The sequence below is a fragment of the Gavialis gangeticus genome, unplaced genomic scaffold (genome assembly GCF_001723915.1).
Source record: "Gavialis gangeticus isolate Ggan-Ray unplaced genomic scaffold, GavGan_comp1, whole genome shotgun sequence".
Classification (NCBI taxonomy): Eukaryota; Metazoa; Chordata; order Crocodylia; family Gavialidae; genus Gavialis; species Gavialis gangeticus.
In genome coordinates this window covers 1,148,376-1,164,912 of record NW_017728980.1, presented here as the reverse complement: position 1 = coordinate 1,164,912, position 16,537 = coordinate 1,148,376, and the positions used below count along the sequence as shown (strand labels likewise).

The following is a 16,537-nucleotide window of genomic DNA, read 5'->3' as shown; positions in this document are numbered from 1 at the left end:
GCCGCCATTGGGCGGGAATCGCGGAGCTGGCGCTCGGGGTGTGGGGGCGGCTGCGCTGAGCTCCTCACAGCGGGTCGGGTCGGGTGGGGCGGGCCGCGGCGTCCGCCATCCGCCATGGCCGTGCCCTTCGTGGAGGACTGGGACCTGGTGCAGACGCTGGGCGAGGGCGCCTACGGAGAGTGAGCGCGGGGTTCGCACGGGGCAGCGCGGGAGGAGGCCGATGTCCAGCGGGAAACGAGCGCTGTCAGGACAGAAGACGTGGGGTTGGGCTGGCCTGGGAGCCCGGGGGGACCCGGCAGTGCCTCCGCGCGGCTGAGGGGGAGGAAGAAACGTTTGGATGAGGCGGGTTGTAGCCGGTCCCGACCCACCGCCCGTGTTTGTTGGGGCTCCTGCCGGCCGAGGCGCGGGGAGAGGGGCCTGCTCGAGTTGAGGCTTGTGGGGGATGTTTCGTTTCCCTTGCAGGGTTCAGCTGGCCGTCAACAGGCGCACAGAGGAAGCCGTTGCCGTCAAAATAGTTGATATGAAACGTGCTGCCGACTGTCCAGAAAACATCAAGAAAGAAATTTGTATTAATAAGATGCTCAGTCATGAAAACATCGTGAAGTTCTACGGGCACCGGCGAGAAGGGCACATCCAGTACCTCTTCCTCGAGTACTGCCGAGGGGGGGAGCTCTTCGACAGAATAGGTAAAGCATATCCAGTGGCTTCTGCGCGTTTGGGCGGCGCCGGATCTGCCTTCCCACACCCCCGAGTTTGCCCTGTGTGGGGTGTTTAGCTGCTGTGCCCTCCTGGCAATATGTAGATCCTGCTTAGTGTGAATTTGTGTGCTTCAAGGAAGTCTCCATCGAAATTGGCAAGAATTTCTGTACACGGTTAAGTTTACATCTGTCAATTTTTGCTTAATCCCACTAGAACTTCAGCTTCATGGTTTTTCACAGGGAGAGATCATTTAAGCAAGTAAACTATGCTGACTTCAGAAATTCACTCAGCTGGGATTAAAAAGGCCAGTGTTTCCAGTTTATATATTCTGATATTTCATTTAAAAGGAAAAAAACCTAGTCCTTATGGTTGCAAAAGCCAGTCTTCTGAAAATGAGCAGGGTGAAGTGAGATACAGACTTCAAGAAAATATGGTTGTACGTTAGACTTCTAGTGCCTTTGCTGCAGCTCTCGGCTTTCAACCTAACCAGTGTGTCAGTCTTAATCTTTACTATTTGTGTTCTAATGGGCAGCAGTAGAGCCAGAAGGAAATTGGTTTCATTCCACTGTTGGAAAGATCTGAGCAACAGTTAGGTACCAGAAATGTTGATAGTTTCTGTGCAGGAGAATGCCAAAGCAGAACCGTGGCGACTCGTTTAGGCAGGGGTCATCAGCAGTCTTTAGGCTGCAGGTTGGAGTGATCCAGTTCAGGTCAGAGGTGGGTGGAGGGGCAGCTGAAGCCACCTGCTGCTGAATCCTGCTGAAGCTTCACAGTTATGGGCTGTCTCAGATGGCTCTGTGAACGATAGATTGCTCACCCCCTGCTTGTAGATGTTGGGGGTGCTATCTTGCATTAGCCAAAAGGATGGCGTTATGGCAGCTTGCTTCTAAAACTAATGGGAGCTGCTTTATTGCTTGTCTGCCCTTGGGCAAGAGGTCATCCAGCTCTTGTAAAAGTCGCTTGGTAACTCTGCCAGTTAGTTCAGTGTTAAAGCTTCTGTGCCTTTTGTGGAAGGAGGGGGAGGGAGATGAATTTGGAGGTTGAAAGCTTCTGAAGGGGAGAGATGATATGGGAAAGGAACAAACGAATGTATTGGAGGACGGAAACATTGGAAAGGTACTCTTTTCCCTAACATGTTTGTTTGTGATGCTAGAAGTGTATGGATCCTTTTTTTGGTAAGTGGATTCTGAATGACTTTTTTTCAGAGCCTGATGTAGGAATGCCTGAATCAGATGCACAGAAGTTTTTCCATCAGCTTATTGCTGGGGTTGTAAGTATTTGCCTTCTACATTTATTTAAAACTTTGATTTGGGATCATATAAATCATAAGAATCAAGATTCTCTCTCTCTCTCTCTTTTTAAGGTGTATCTCCATGGTATAGGTATAACCCACAGAGATATTAAGCCTGAGAATCTATTGCTAGATGACAGAGGTATGTCTAGAGCTAGTGATTTTGTTTTCCCTTAAAATATTTGGTGGTAGGTGTACAGGGGAAGAAGAAAGTCTGTGTATTGGTGAAACTGAAAAACACTCCAAGCTTTCTGAGGATGCTGCAGGGTTAAGAAAGATCTAGTTGAGCAAAAGTTGATTCATGCTTCCAGGACTTGCATTCATTCCCCTGCCCACGTGCAAATTTGGTAAACCTGTCTAGGTGTTCTGGAGCAGAGGCTGGTCTCTGCAGAGATGCCGGCACCTTTTCAAGGAACATTCCTATGGAAAAATGATACCTTCTTGAAAAGCTGTTTCTACAGAATTTGAGGACTGATAGAAATGCTTCTAGGACCTTTGGGTAAAGCTTTTAATAAAATTTTTTAAAACAAAAATATTTCTTGTAGGGTCCTAGAACCAAAATATTACAGTTTGGATCTAGGATCTGAGAAACTGGAATAGACTAATGATGTGGATCCCCACCCTGCTTTGCCAGAACATTGAGTGATCAGGTTACAGTGGAAAGAAAAACTAGCTTTCCACTATTTTAATTTTAATAATCAAAGATGACATTGGGGTGGGGGGAAGAAGTTTTATAAAATACTGTCTTTCCTGGCTGTTCCTTTTAAAGCAAGAAAATCTCTGTGTAAGCTGTTAGTATTTTTCCTTGGAACACACAGCTCTGTCTGGATCAAGCTCAGTGTTTTGTTTCAAGTTACAGGTCATTTGTTCAAATTCCCTGTGGTCTATAACCAAAAAAATGAATATATCTGATCTTTATTTATATCAAGGTCCCTCTTTGCTTATCTGGCAAAGTGGTAGCTTGAAGTAGATGCAAGTGGGCTCTTCTCTAGTTTCATTTTTCCAGTTGAAAATAGTTTTAATATGTTAGACACCACTAACAAAGAAGGTGGAAAAATACCTTGCTGCTCGGTGTACTTAACTGTTGTGTGCTTCTGTTTGCTTAGATAACCTGAAAATCTCCGACTTCGGCTTGGCTACTGTGTTTAAACACAATGGTCGTGAACGATTGTTAAACAAGATGTGTGGCACTCTCCCATATGTTGCCCCAGAACTGCTAAAAAGAAAAGAATTCCATGCAGAACCAGTTGACATTTGGTCCTGTGGGATAGTACTTACTGCTATGTTGGCAGGAGGTAGGAATTGGTCATTTATCACTGTGCAACTTGTCTTCTAGCATGCATGTTTACAGCAGCTTCACGGTGCAGTAGGATTGCAGAACAAATGCTTGTCATCTGTGCAGATGACAGAACTAGTCCCATTCCACAGAAAAGAAGGTGGCATTTGGGAAGCAGTATGTTAATTTTCCCCAAACTTCCATATTATAGTAAACTATTCATTATATTCTCTTATTTCCTGTAGAATCATTTTGTTTTCCTGTCTCTCTTGTTCTTGGTCACATGAGAAAGTACTGTTAAGGAGATAAGATGAAAACAAACCAACTTTCCTAAGGCCACTGAAGCTGATGTATTCCTCTATTTATTTATTTTTCTTGTTGCTTTCCATATCTTGGCTTTGGGTCTGTGGTTTTTGTCAATATTGTCTTTCATCCCACGTAAAGCTAATTAAAATGTATTTGCAGGTTTGCCAAAATAATACGTGACAGATGCTTTGTCTCCACGTGGTATGAAAGAGAGGTGTGCTTAGTTTAACTGGTCCTAATGAACTTGAGGCATGGGGAGGGGTATCAGTCAGTTTGTTTGTAAAGGTGTGCAGAAATGTCCCGCCATGGTCTTGAATAGGGAGCAGACTTTTATGGTGCCTAAATGCCAGTAGCAAATTCAGTAGCTACAGAGCACAGAGGGCCCTCATTGGTTTAAAAAAAGAAAAAGAATATGGGTTTCTGTCTAGAAATTTTCTATAAGGTATTGTGGGATCTTTAAGAAGATCTATGGGTGAAATCGGCTTCCTGCAATCTGTGCTGCATTTTTGTGCTGGAGGGTGGCATCCAATTCAGTAGTGATCCTTCTGAGGGATCCTCCAGCTTGGTGATCTTTCACCAGGGTGCTACAAGATCCTCTTAAGCATGTAGAGGTTCATGCAGTATTAGCACTGATATATGTGAATCACAAGACAATGCACAGATTTATAAATAAAAATCCACAGTGTCAAAAGCATTCTAACCTTTTGTCTTCCCGAGTTCTTTACCACAGGAAAATTGCTCTATTATTTTTCCACACTTAAAAAATGAGTGAAAACTAAGAGCTGGCATTTTTCTAAGGGGTGCCTTATATCTAAGATGGTTGAAAACCACTGTATTAGCCAAAAGCTTGCTGTGTTTCACTAGCACATATCACAAAGGGATTATAGCTCTTAGCATTTGGGCTGATTTGGTTACGTTGCTATGTGAATTTTCCTGCATTGACACTGACTCGCCAATTGATGAGGTCAGGTATGTTTTTAAACAGATGCCATTGCATATGTAATTATTTTAAGCAAGGGGCTGACGACTGCACAGAAGGGTCACGGTATCTAAATCTATAACTGCATTCAGGGTAGTTCCATCTCTTCCCTTCGTTCCAAATTAAAGTCTACTTATTTTAAGATCAATTTTCTTTGAAAATCCTTCCCTAGCTCTCCTAACATTTTGATTTGGAGTTATGTTCATAGGCCTATTTTTAAAAAAAAAAGGCATATTATGCCTTCTTTACCTGTAGAATTGCCATGGGACCAGCCTAGTAACAGTTGCCAAGAATATTGTGATTGGAAGGAAAAGAAAACATACCTTCCCCCCTGGAAGAAGATTGATGCTGTACCGTTAGGTAAGTCAGCTGACTGAGTTAATGCATTTTGTTCGCATACAACAGTAGCGAGTTTAGCAGGGGAAGAAGTGTTGGCATTGTGTGATTTATATTCCAGAAAACATTCTGGCTATTCTTCCAGACATAGCCCATCTTCTCACAAGCCAGATTCTGTCACAGACTCAGAGTCTCACAGGATTAAGTCCTGGGATACCAAGTGGGTTTTGTACACGTTTGTGGAGGTGTCTAGAGATGAGGTAAGATTCAACAATAGTGTTACCTTAAGGCCAAGATAGCTTAGCTTAGCAGTCTCTCTCCTTACTCTGTAGTAGCCATAGCAATAGGAACAGGCCATCTGGACAAACCCACTGAAGATTAGGAGCCTGATTCTCCACTTTTGGCACTCTGTGCAATTGCTTCCTTATGCAGAATGGGTCTAAGTTGTGATAACTTCACAATCATAGGATTGGAAGGGACTCCAGGGGCCAATATAGTAGTCCAACCCCTTGCACAGATGCAGAAAATGCTCTTCCTAACCTACCCCAGCCAGATACCTTTTTAGCTCCTTTTTGCAAACGTTCAATGAAGGAGTTTTCATAACTTCCCTGGGTAGCTTCATCTGTTGACCTGCTGATCTGGTAGCATTTCATATCGTGCGTGCAGATGACCAGACCATTGTATAGTAGTAGGGAATTGGGATCTAGTATCTATGTGACTGTGTAATAATTTCCAAAGGGATACAAAATCAAATATAAATAGGGCTGAAAGGATCCTTACTAAGTCATCTAGTCTAGCATCCTGCTCAAGGCATCATTTCTAATCCAGCCTAGACGAATGGTTGTTTGACTTGCATTTAAGAATTTCCAATAAATGGAGACTTCACAACCTCCCTACATTATTTGTTTGGCTCTGAGTTTAAAAAGTGCTTCCTAATCTTACCTAAATCTCCTTTCTTACAATTTTAGCCTTATGCTTCTTGTTCCCATTGGATATGGAGAGCAACTGATTGCCAACCTTTTAACTATCCTTTTTGTTTTTGAAGAATGTAAACAAATCCTACCCCATTTCAGTCTTGTCTTTGGACTAAAATCCAGTCTTTCTTTTTATATCGTATTTATTTAGGCAAAATCCTGTCTATGAAGATATCTGAAAGTAGGCTGCTTTTAAAAGTAGTAATCTTGAGGCAATTTGGTCTCAGTTTCTCATAATTAGTCCCCATCTCTGCTTGCCGTGTTTCTGATTCCTGGAAAATCTGAGGGCTAATATTCTGTGTGTCCTGAAACCTCAGTCTGAGATTTGTTTGTTTGCTTTCTCACTTCAAATCTCCCCAAATCATTCTTACAAGTATGCAGACCTACAGGAATCTGCTAGGCTCCCTTCATAAACCCTTGTTGTATTTGAGGTTTTGCTTGCTGGTCGCAGCCTGACTGAAAAATGGATTGGCAGGTCCCCACCCACAAATAAAGCTAAAAGTAATTAAAAAAAAAAACAGCAACCCTGGTTTTGAATTTGGGTTAAGGCAGGGCTTTCAAACTGGTAACCTCCAACCTCCAAACTGGCAACCTCCATCAATTGACATGTGAACTGCTGGGGGTTATGCTGTATTTTAGTCCCCAGGGCTTCTGGGTCGGCTCTGGAATCCAGGGGGTGAATGCTGCTGTTGCAGCTCATGCTACACCCTTGTGCCTGCCATCAAATTTGGGGTCTTCAGTTGCTGCTAGTGGCTCAAATTGGTGGCACAGGGAAAAGGCAGCCATGAACAACTCATACCCCTGGTGGCTGATGGGGGCACGGTGGCTGTAAGCGGGAGCTTTCGCAGACCCTGCCAGTGCTTTTGGCAGCGGGAGGGGTGGCGAGCGCTGACTGAGGCTCGGCGACCACCTGCAGCTGCCACCAGCAGCAGCAGTAGTGGCTGGTAGGGATCATGGACCATCCTCAGATGCCGTCAGCAGTGCGGTAGCAAGTGGTGACTGCTCACAGGCGGTGCCTTTTTGTAGGGGGTGCACTGCCACTTTCAGGGGGAGCGCGTGCACCTGTGTGTACCCCCTAGGCGTTGCCCCTGGTGGCAACAGCATTTACCCAGTGTTCCAGAGCTGTGCCAGCCAAACAGGTCCTGCAGCTGTGTTGAGAAGCCACTGCCAAAGTTGATTTTTCTGGCCCACGTGAAGTCCCACGTTCTGGATCCAGCCTGCAGGGCTGAGTAACTTGGACAGCTGTGTGTTAGAATGTTTATGATGTTCAAGTGATCAAAATCGTTTAGGTTAGAGTTGATTCATGGACCAGATTTGGGGATGGAACTAGAAGCAACAATTCCATTGTTATGCAATAGAATGGCCTGAGGAAATTGTGGTTTGCTTGTCAGAAAGCTCCCTTCTACCATGGCTAATCTATCATTTCTATCTCCAGCTTTGCTTCACAAAATCCTGATAGAGAACCCTACAGCAAGGATAACCATTTCAGACATTAAAAAGGACAGATGGTACACCAGGCCTTTGAAGAAAGGTAAAAATCTTTAAGTGTTTTATACAATGAGTTGTGAAATTATAGGTAAGCAGCATAAGGAAATTAAGGTTGGGAGTGCACGTTAGGGTACAAATCCTTGCAGAGCTAGCAGAAAAGCTACCAATGGCAGGAAATTCAAGATAGATTTAAACTCAGCCATTCTATATGCTGGTGGCATATTGGTTTTAAAACCATATATGTATGTGTCTGGTAACCAAGTTTGATATTTTTGTCATAGTAGTGCTATAGTGGGGTTGTAACCATGATGGTCTAGGAATTATGTGCAAGGCAAGGATTTCATAGTGCCATCTCTTATTGGACCAACTACATAATTGGAATAGAGTTAGAAAAAGCTTTCGAATATAAGATGTTCTTTGAAGACAAGGTCATCATGTTAACTGTGGGCACTTCTTTAATGTCATGGTCTGGCACAAGGAGCTTACATCCATGAGCTTGTAAGCTCTGTCTAATGACACTCAATTGGCTGATGCCCTCAGTCATGAGGTAGGATGCCAAGTGCCATCAGCACTTATGTGCTCTTAAGCAGAATGGGAAATTGTTGCTTTCTGAATACAGTTTATTTGCTCAGGAACTTGCAGGCCTTTTTTATCCTTCAGATTCATGACTATAATGAAAGTGGGCTTGACACAACTCACGTTTAAGGTATTTTAGTGTGTAAAAGAAATGCAGGAAACTCTGACAATGAAAGGACTCTATTACAGCCATATATTTAATGGGTAACTTAGCTTAGTGCCCTCTCGAGATGATACCCCTGATCCTTGAGAACAGTATTTTTTTTACAGGTATCAAACGGGCCCGGGTCTCTTCTGGGGGTCTGTCAGACTCTCCAGGTGGCTTTTCTAAGCACATTCGATCTGATATGGACTTCTCGCCACTGAAGAGTACACACAGGTAAAAATGCTATATGCTTGTGTTTCCAGTAACTTGCCTACCTTGGGCTGTAGTTTGATTTTTATCCCTTGGCTATGAATATCTGTTTTACACTGCATTATTATTCGTAGGCAGAAAAAGAGATTGTACTCTTCACTGCTTCATGTTTTGAGGGATTCCTTTAGGTCTGTCACCTCCCTTTGAATCCCAGAGACTTTCTTACCAGTGGTTTCCCTCCGTCTGTTGCTCAGTTAAATTGGAGCCAGTATTACACTCTTTATGATAACTTTCTTTTTTTTAATTTGTATTATATACTAACAAGGAAGTAACTAGTCAACATTTCCTGTACCTTTGGGAATGCTGGGTGAAGGAAGGGTCCTTATTCATTTCTACCTGGCTAAAATTCTGTAAATTAGCAAACATTTAAAGTGTACCCAGTCTGACCTCAAATACAAACATGTGTGGAGGTGGCTAGATCTTGTGAAGTGGTGTATAATTGCAAAGTGCCCTATTTTAAATGTTCTTGGCATGTGTATGTTCTCTTTAGCTGCATCCAGACAAGCATGGCCATTTGTTTCTCCAGGGACAAGGAGCAGTGGCACACCCACTGCTAATTGTGTCCTTAGGGAATGCCTGTGCCACGTGTTGCTCTGGCATGGCAGGTTATGCCGAGTGGAGTAGGGGAGGCTGGGGTCAGCACCTGGGTTGGCCCCAGCAGCCTTACCTGGGGGCTTTGGGGGACTGCAGCCATAGTGCTCCTGCAGCTAGGAGTCTGGCTAGCAGCTGGCACATGGCTCTAGCCAGCCAGGTTCTGGTTTTGGGAGGCATGTGCTGCTACCACATGCATCACCCCTTTTTAAGGCTTGGGTTTTTTGACCCCGGGATGTCCCAGGGCCAACTCTCTCCCCCCCCCGTGCAGGGAATGCCTGTATGTGCAGTATGTAGCACCGCAGATGGGTCTATGGTGCCACCTACTGCATGTCCACTCTCATCTGGACAAGGCTTTTGGGTTCTTTCAGTGTAAAATGCATCAGAAAAATATGTAAAGCTCTTCTGTTGCATGTAGTTAATGAAAGAATTTGGTTTTGTATTACAGTGAGGACAAAGTGAGTTACTCTACTTCCCAGCCAGAGCCTCGTATGGGTATTTCCTTGTGGGACAGCAGTCCAACCAGTATTGACAAACTAGTGAAAGGGATCAGCTTCTCCCAGCCGGCATGCCCTGACCACATGCTACTGAACAGTCAGTTACTTGGCACGCCGGGCTCATCACAGGTAACACCTGGAAATACTGGATTCCTTAATCTTCATTCAGGAGCAAGCAGCTTGGCAGCTTTCTTTGACAGCTACTCTGTCCTGTTTTCATATATAGTGTAGCATGCACCAACTTAAAAACTTTGGCTAATTGTAAAGCCAGGTAAATTAAAAGAGAAATATCCTAAACTTTCAGTCTGAACAGGGATTGGGTTGTCTCTGTGGAATTTGTATTTCTGATTGGCTGGTATCTAATCTGTAGAATCCCTGGCAACGCTTGGTGAAGAGAATGACCCGCTTTTTTACAAAACTGGATGCTGACCATTCCTATAAGAGTCTGAAGGAGGTTTGTGAGAAGATGGGCTATGTCTGGAAGAAGAGCTGCACAAACCAGGTATGGTTGATGGAATTAAACTAATGGGTTCTGCTGAATGCTGTCTGGCAAATCTGTAAAACCTCTTGTGAAAGAGTTCATTTCTTGAATAAGCACAAGAGCAGTAAATTAAAACTCTACTTGGAAATGTTCCTTTAACTGCAATCCTGTGACTACTGGCAAATGATTGCTCTTCTGACATTAAATCTTTCCCTTTTATAAAAACCTCCTGCTTGCCTTCAAGGTCACCATCTCGACAACAGACAGGAGAAATAACAAACTCATTTTCAAAGTGAACCTAGTAGAAATGGAGAACAAGATTTTGGTGGATTTCCGCCTGTCTAAGGTATGTAGAATGAACCAGCAGACTTGTGGGCTGAAGTTTAGGACCTAACGTGTTAGAAACAAATGGGACGCAGCTCAAATCGGGGGTGGGGTGGAAATGATTGCATAAATGGCATAAAAATATGATGCCAAAGAGAAGGGGTTTCATGTGGGCAGTTCCTGGAGGAAAAACTATAGAATGACAATTAATTAAACTAATTTTTACAGGTGTCTGAATCCTGCGCAGTAGTGTTGCAGGTTTGCTTCATTGTAGATCCTGTAACACTTATAATCCAGATGATTCAGAAGCTCACATTTCCAGTTATCAGTTCAGAGAGCTGGAGAGGGAGCAAGCAGTGCTAAAACAGCAGGGGGAAGGGGAAAAAGGGTTATGTGCACAGTGTGTATGCGAGGGGTGGGGAGGAGCATGTCGGGCTGGCCTGATCCTGTTCCCACAAGTCAGTGGGGAAAGTTAACCTCATGAACTCAGAGTAGGATCAAGGCCTTTAAAGATGTACCCAGAATTGCCTTAGCCTTGTCAATATCTCCTGTAGGGGAAGGAGGAAGAGGCAGGGCCACCTTCATGCAGACTGTCTCTTGGGATAAAAACTGCAGACACTGGCTGCAGGTTTATTGGGATTCCCAGGTGCACCTGGGTTCCCCATGTCTGGTCCCTGTTCATTTGTATTGCACAGGAGCAGCCATAGGTTTTCCCCCCACTTCTGATGAAGTATTTTTGAATGCATGGACTCCCATCAACTTTCTAAGAAAAGATTAAGTATAGCATAGAGGCCTAGCATCTATCAAAGATGCTTTTCCTAGCTGGGGAGATGATACAATCAAGCCTGCTGGAGCTCTGCCTTGTGCTGCTGCCAAGAACACTCAAACTGCAGCATGCTGATCTATTTCCTGTTGTAAAGGGCTGTACTCATTTTTTTCCTATGGGAAACACTTGTCCATGCACCGTTTGGAGGGAGAGAAAAATATAAATGTGCGCTTCTCAAATAAACTTTAATCTATACTAGTGAATAGGCATCCTGTAACCTGGTGGACTGAGCCACTATGAGCCTAGTGGATGTAGAAATCAATCTTCCGAGTCTTGTATTTCCTGTCTGCTAAACTGCCAATATCTTAAAGCCTTATGTTGCTTTAAGTAATTCTCACTGCACCATGGAGAGTCTGCAGTGGCTGCTGCAAAGTGGCAAGTGAAATGAACATGGCAGAAATGACTCTAAAGGAAATATAGAAAATATGCTATCAAATGTTTGATGGGAAGAAGTGGGTTTTTGTGATATCTGCTTATAAATCATAAACAAACATAAGCAATGTAAGGAAAATAAACACATGTTGGGGGGGATGGTGCTGGTGCTGCCTTCTGCTATGGGTGTAGGTCCTTTTGGTGACACTGGCTCTTCCTTGTTGGCAGTCTGTTCTGGTAAAGGAGTATTTCATAGCCTGTTCCCAGGTTTCAAACAGAAATGAATTGCTGCTTTGATGCAAAAAGCCAGTTGCTCTTGTTATGTCTTGCCTACCAGAGTCCTTCAGTAATGCTCCATCTGCCCTATGTTCCTTTCTTGTTTGTGTTTTAGATGTTAGTGTGTGCACATGGTACATCAAAAATGTTTCTTGTCTTTCAATAGGGTGATGGGTTGGAGTTCAAGAGGCACTTCCTGAAGATTAAGGGGAAGCTGAACGATATTGTCAGCACTCAGAAAGTGTGGCTTCCTTCCACATGATCCAGCTGTGACTGCGTGAAGGAGAGAATTGGATGCTGCTATATGGATTCATTTCTGTGTTCTCCATTAAGAAACACTTGTGGCTGCCAGTCTGAACATCACTTGCAGTGGAAGTCTTTTTGGACGATGTGTGAATTAGTGGCTAGTACCAAGAAGCTTCCACAGAGGATAGGGTTTGTAACTGCATTTCCATGGTCTGCTGGATCAATTGTGGGTTTCGAAAAGGGGCCACTCTAAAAGAGTTGCTGGTTTATAGTAAGGTAGGTTGTGGCCCAGCTTCTGCTGCTGTGGGCTGAAGTCTTTAGTCTCTTTCTCTGGCTAAGTCAGCAAACCCCACCTGACTTTGGATGCATTGTGCTTTTGTGGAGCCAGCCTGCCTGTTTTATTGACTTAAGGAGTATGTACCTCTGACCCTGCTGGTGCTGCAGACCTAACTCTGGGGAAACTGTTTGCCTACCTTAGTCTTCCTTTGTCCTTTTTACTGTGTTTTTATACCTGCAATTTTTACAATTGTTTGAGAGAGAATTTATCAGCTCCCTTTTTATATAGAATGAAATGCATATGGCTTAAGGAGCCAGGGTGGGAGTTTTAGTTGGGGGAAAGTGTGTATATTTACTTCCCATTCAACCCTTTTGTAAAATGAAGAGATTGGGCCTTAAACTCTTACGCTAATGTAAGCTCCTTTCCTGGATTCATTTTTTTTTTTTTTTGCCGTAAGATCTGCAGCACAGTGGATACTGTATTAACAGTTAACCACGTGTTTTTAAGTCTTTTCTCCATTTTTAGTGGCTTGCAGTGTTCACTGTGCTAGGAAGTAAACCAGGTCTATTTAGATGCTAGCATAAAGGGAATGTATAACATGTGTTGAGGAGAGGGCAGCAGAACCCTGTGTAGACAGATGCTCCAGACTCCTGCTCCCCCTGTCCCTCTCCCCTTATTGGTACCAAAAATTCAAGCCCAGGTAGGCAGTCACTTTCTTTAGTGGTACATAGTCTGTTTGCAATAACAGAGACCACTTGCATCTGACCAGTCATAGTCAAGTGTACAATGTGAAGATATGTATAAGCCTTTTTGTAAATTTTACAAAATAAAGTGTAGTCTCAACTTGAAAGAAAGCAAATAACTGCAAATGGTATGTTTGGGTGGAGTTCCACTGCAGTTGCTTGTCTTCCTTGGGGCCTCCATCTTACTAATGGGCCCAGACAGAGCCATGGCGCACACTTCTGACAGAGCCAGAAAGTGAGCTGTCCTGATTGCTTGGAAGAGGAGAAGTTTTGGTGTGACCATGTGGGGCCACATGCATCTCCTTCAGGCCAAGGTAGTTTCCTTTTCATGGCTTATGTATGGTAAGGTTCTTTTCTTTTGGCTCTTCCATGTTGCAGGGTTTTTGGCTGTAGCCATGTTGGTCTAAGAGCATAGTCAAGCAAGGTTTTTTGGGTAGACACAATATCTTTGTTGGTCTAATAAATGATATTACATCTATCCAAAGAACCTTTCCTTTCTATTGGCTCAACATTCAGCTTCCTGTACACTAATTCTTCTTGCCCCTCCAGTAGGTTTTGTCCTGTCATATCCTGTCCTGTCCTGTCAGCAGTGCTTGGAGTTCATTACATTGTCACTGAAGTGTCTTTGCTAATCTCTTGCCAAAGTCCAGACTCTAAATTTGAAAGATTATCTATGGACCGAGATCAGGTTTCCCAGGGACCATCTGAGTTGGTCTCCCAAAACAGAATCATAGAAAACTAGGATTGGAAAGGGACTTTAGGTGGTCATCCAGACCATCCCCAACTACATCATTCCAGCCAGAGCTTTGTCTTCCCCATCTTAAACAAGGATAGAGATTCCACAACCCCTCTGGGTAACCTGTTCCAGAACTTTACTACCTTCCTAGTGAGAGAGTTTTTCCTAATATTCAACCTAAACTTCCCTTGCTGCAACTTGAGACCATTGCTCCTTGTTCTGTTATACAGTGTATGCCATCAGTCTAATTCTATCCTCTTTGTAACACCCCTTTAGGTAGTTGAAGGTTGCTGTTAAATCCCCTCAGTTTGTTTCTTCTCCAGACTAAATTGTCCTAGTTCCATCAGCTTCTCATAAGTCATGTTCCACAGCCCTGTAACCATTTTTGTTAAGCTGTGCTGGACTCTTTCTAATTTGTCCACATCCTTTCTATAGTGGGGGCCCCAAAACTGGACACAATACTCAAGGCCTCACCACTGCCAAAATAGAGGGGAATAATCATTTCCTTTGATCTGCTGGCAGCGCTCCAACTAATGCAGTCCAGTATGCTTTTAGGTTTCTTGACAACAAGGGCATTGTATTCAGCTTATTATCCACTGTAACCCCCAGGTCCTTTGCAGAGCTGCTGCTTAGCCAGTCAGTCCCTAGTGATTGTTTCATCATGAGTTGCACTGTTGTTTTAATTAGTGGCCTGTGTCTGACGAGTATCATGGGGAGAATCAGGAATGGGATTCATGAGGAATTAGAAGAATAGCATGTGCAAACACTTAAAGGGAACCCCGGAAAAAAATCCCACCTGGTTGGGTTCCCACATAGCAAATGATTGGCTTTTCAAACAAGGAAACAAATTTGTTACTGTATTAAGATAGTTTATTTTGAACTTCTTTGCCAATTGTATTGAAGTACATCCCCAATGTGTTAAAGACAGCTGCAAATGCGTGTGCAGGTGGTCTTGAATCAGGGGAAGTTGCTCATACCATGGACACGTACAACCAAACAGTCCTGTGTGAATGTGAATGGTTTCATCAGTGCAACCAAAGTTCCTTGGTTCCTTAGCAGCTGAATTGATTCAAGGCACCATGAGTTGGAAATAAGTTGCTCACAGGAGGGCACTGCATTAATTTTAAGTTTCTAGATGCATTTAGTTATCACTAGTAAGTACTAGTGATAAGTGGACAATCGGGTTGGCAGATTTGTTTAGTTGAGCCAGTCCTAATCCATCTAGATGCACTTTAAACTGCAAATGCAGGGAAGTTAATTCACTACCATATTTACCTGAATCCAAGATGACTCTGAATTTAAGATGACTCCGCGACCCCAACCGTTAGATTCTATACATGGAAATGGATAGATGTTATAGTTTTCCATTTGTAGAATCTAATTACTGGAGGGTTGTCTTAAATCCCCCATCCCCTGCCGCTTACCCTTACTCTGGTGCCAGCAGGCTTTGCATGGGGCAACCCAGCCAGGTAGCAGCAGTGGCACAGCTTGGCAGGGCCCAGCCAGAGTTGCTGTTGCCACTGCTAGTGGGCTGAGATGGGGCTGTGCTTTATGCCCCAGGCTGCTGCAGGGATGGAGTCTGCCCATGCGGGGCAAGAGTAAGCAATAGTGGGCGGGGGGAGTCAGAACTGGAGCCAGAGCTGCTGCAGCAGCTGCCTGCCCCCCACCCCCTGCTGCCTTGTCTTTGATTCCAGGATGAGAGGCGTCCCCCATGTTAAATGGTGGGGAGGAAGCCTCATCCTAAAATCAAGTAAATACAGTAGTTACTGGTGTAAACAAGGGCTCCACATCCAGTAAAGTAGGTCAATTAAATACAGAATTGAAGTAGCACAACTTTCCTACTGTGAACAAGGCTTTTGAGGGGCAGAGGGGAAGTCTCTTCTAAGTGCAAAGGGCAAGTTGTTGGCTAATCAATTAAGTTCTACTCATGTTAGTCTGTTCTACTGTCCAGAAAGGATCGCTGCACAGAGCTTGGTGTGGAAGCAGAGCAGGAAGCTAGATAGGAATTTCAAAATGCCTGTTCCCAGCTTTGCTGGAGGGAAGGGTGAGATTAGCTAATCAGCAAATTCAAAATCAATATGTGCATGTGGTTAATCTGCTTTTGCTGTGATGTCAGGCCCACTTCTGCAGCTGTCAGGAATCCTCTTTCCCATGTAAGGGGGGTGGGAGCTTTTTCCAGTTATAATATGTATGTGCTGAATTGACATATCATGAAGGCAGAGGGACTCCAGGGGATGATCTGGGATTGTGGAATTTTCTTGGATCCCCAAGAAGGGGAGTGGAGAGAGAGGCTTGGAGTCCCTTGAGCATAGGAGAGGCATGCCCCAATCTGAGGCTGAGCTTTGCACTGGTGCCAGTGCTGGTTCTACAAAACTCTACACCTGGCTTGGGTTCAAAAGAAGATTAAAGGAACTAAGATAAATATGTGGAGGGGGGTTTCTGGTTCACCAGTTGGAGTGTGTGATGATAAGTGGAATGGTGTTTGTAGCTCCTGGGTTACAGAGCACAATGGAAGATGGTTTTTCCCCCAGGCTTCTGGGCTTTGTTGGTTGCTACGTGGGGCTAGGGAGGAATTAACCCACCACCACCCCTCTACCCCACTTGCTACAGGTATTAGCATTTTTTTTCTCACCTTCTTCAGAAGCTTTGTGTTGGCTATGGCCAAGACTGGGGATTTTGACTGGAGTGTGCTGAGATTCCTGCTGGGACTAAAATCTGGAGGTTCCTGGCTAGAGGGTCATGCTCCTCTGATCAGCAGACAGAAATGATGTTTGTTGCATGATTGGCCCCTGGAAATTGCTCGAAAGCCATGGCCAAGCTGAAGAGCA

At 44.1% G+C, this 16,537-nt stretch overlaps 1 protein-coding gene across 2 annotated transcripts; it reads left to right on the top strand.

Moving 5' to 3' along the window:
• Window positions 1–75: 75 nt before the first annotated feature.
• Window positions 76–13,080, top strand: CHEK1 (checkpoint kinase 1). 2 transcript variants are annotated; one of them, XM_019508896.1, is made up of 12 exons: window positions 76–179; window positions 463–686; window positions 1,905–1,969; window positions 2,063–2,132; window positions 3,097–3,285; window positions 4,807–4,911; window positions 7,297–7,392; window positions 8,196–8,304; window positions 9,380–9,557; window positions 9,799–9,930; window positions 10,154–10,255; window positions 11,874–13,080. In XM_019508896.1, exons 1-12 carry the CDS (start codon window positions 115–117, stop codon window positions 11,967–11,969), a joined length of 1,431 nt encoding a protein of 476 aa, XP_019364441.1. In that variant the 5' UTR covers window positions 76–114; the 3' UTR covers window positions 11,970–13,080. The 2 variants fall into 2 exon arrangements, with proteins under 2 accessions (XP_019364441.1, XP_019364449.1); XM_019508904.1 differs by lacking the exons at window positions 76–179; window positions 463–686 and adding an exon at window positions 774–872.
• Window positions 13,081–16,537: the final 3,457 nt, after the last annotated feature.

Bases quoted from the DNA above. Each gene is read 5' to 3' on its own strand.
- CHEK1 (XM_019508896.1), top strand. From the start codon at position 115: ATGGCCGTGCCCTTCGTGGAGGACTGGGACCTGGTGCAGACGCTGGGC. The intron at 180-462 runs GTGAGCGCGGGG...TTTCCCTTGCAG, and splicing joins GGCGAGGGCGCCTACGGAGA to GGTTCAGCTGGCCGTCAACA. The intron at 8,305-9,379 runs GTAAAAATGCTA...TTTGTATTACAG, and splicing joins CCACTGAAGAGTACACACAG to TGAGGACAAAGTGAGTTACT.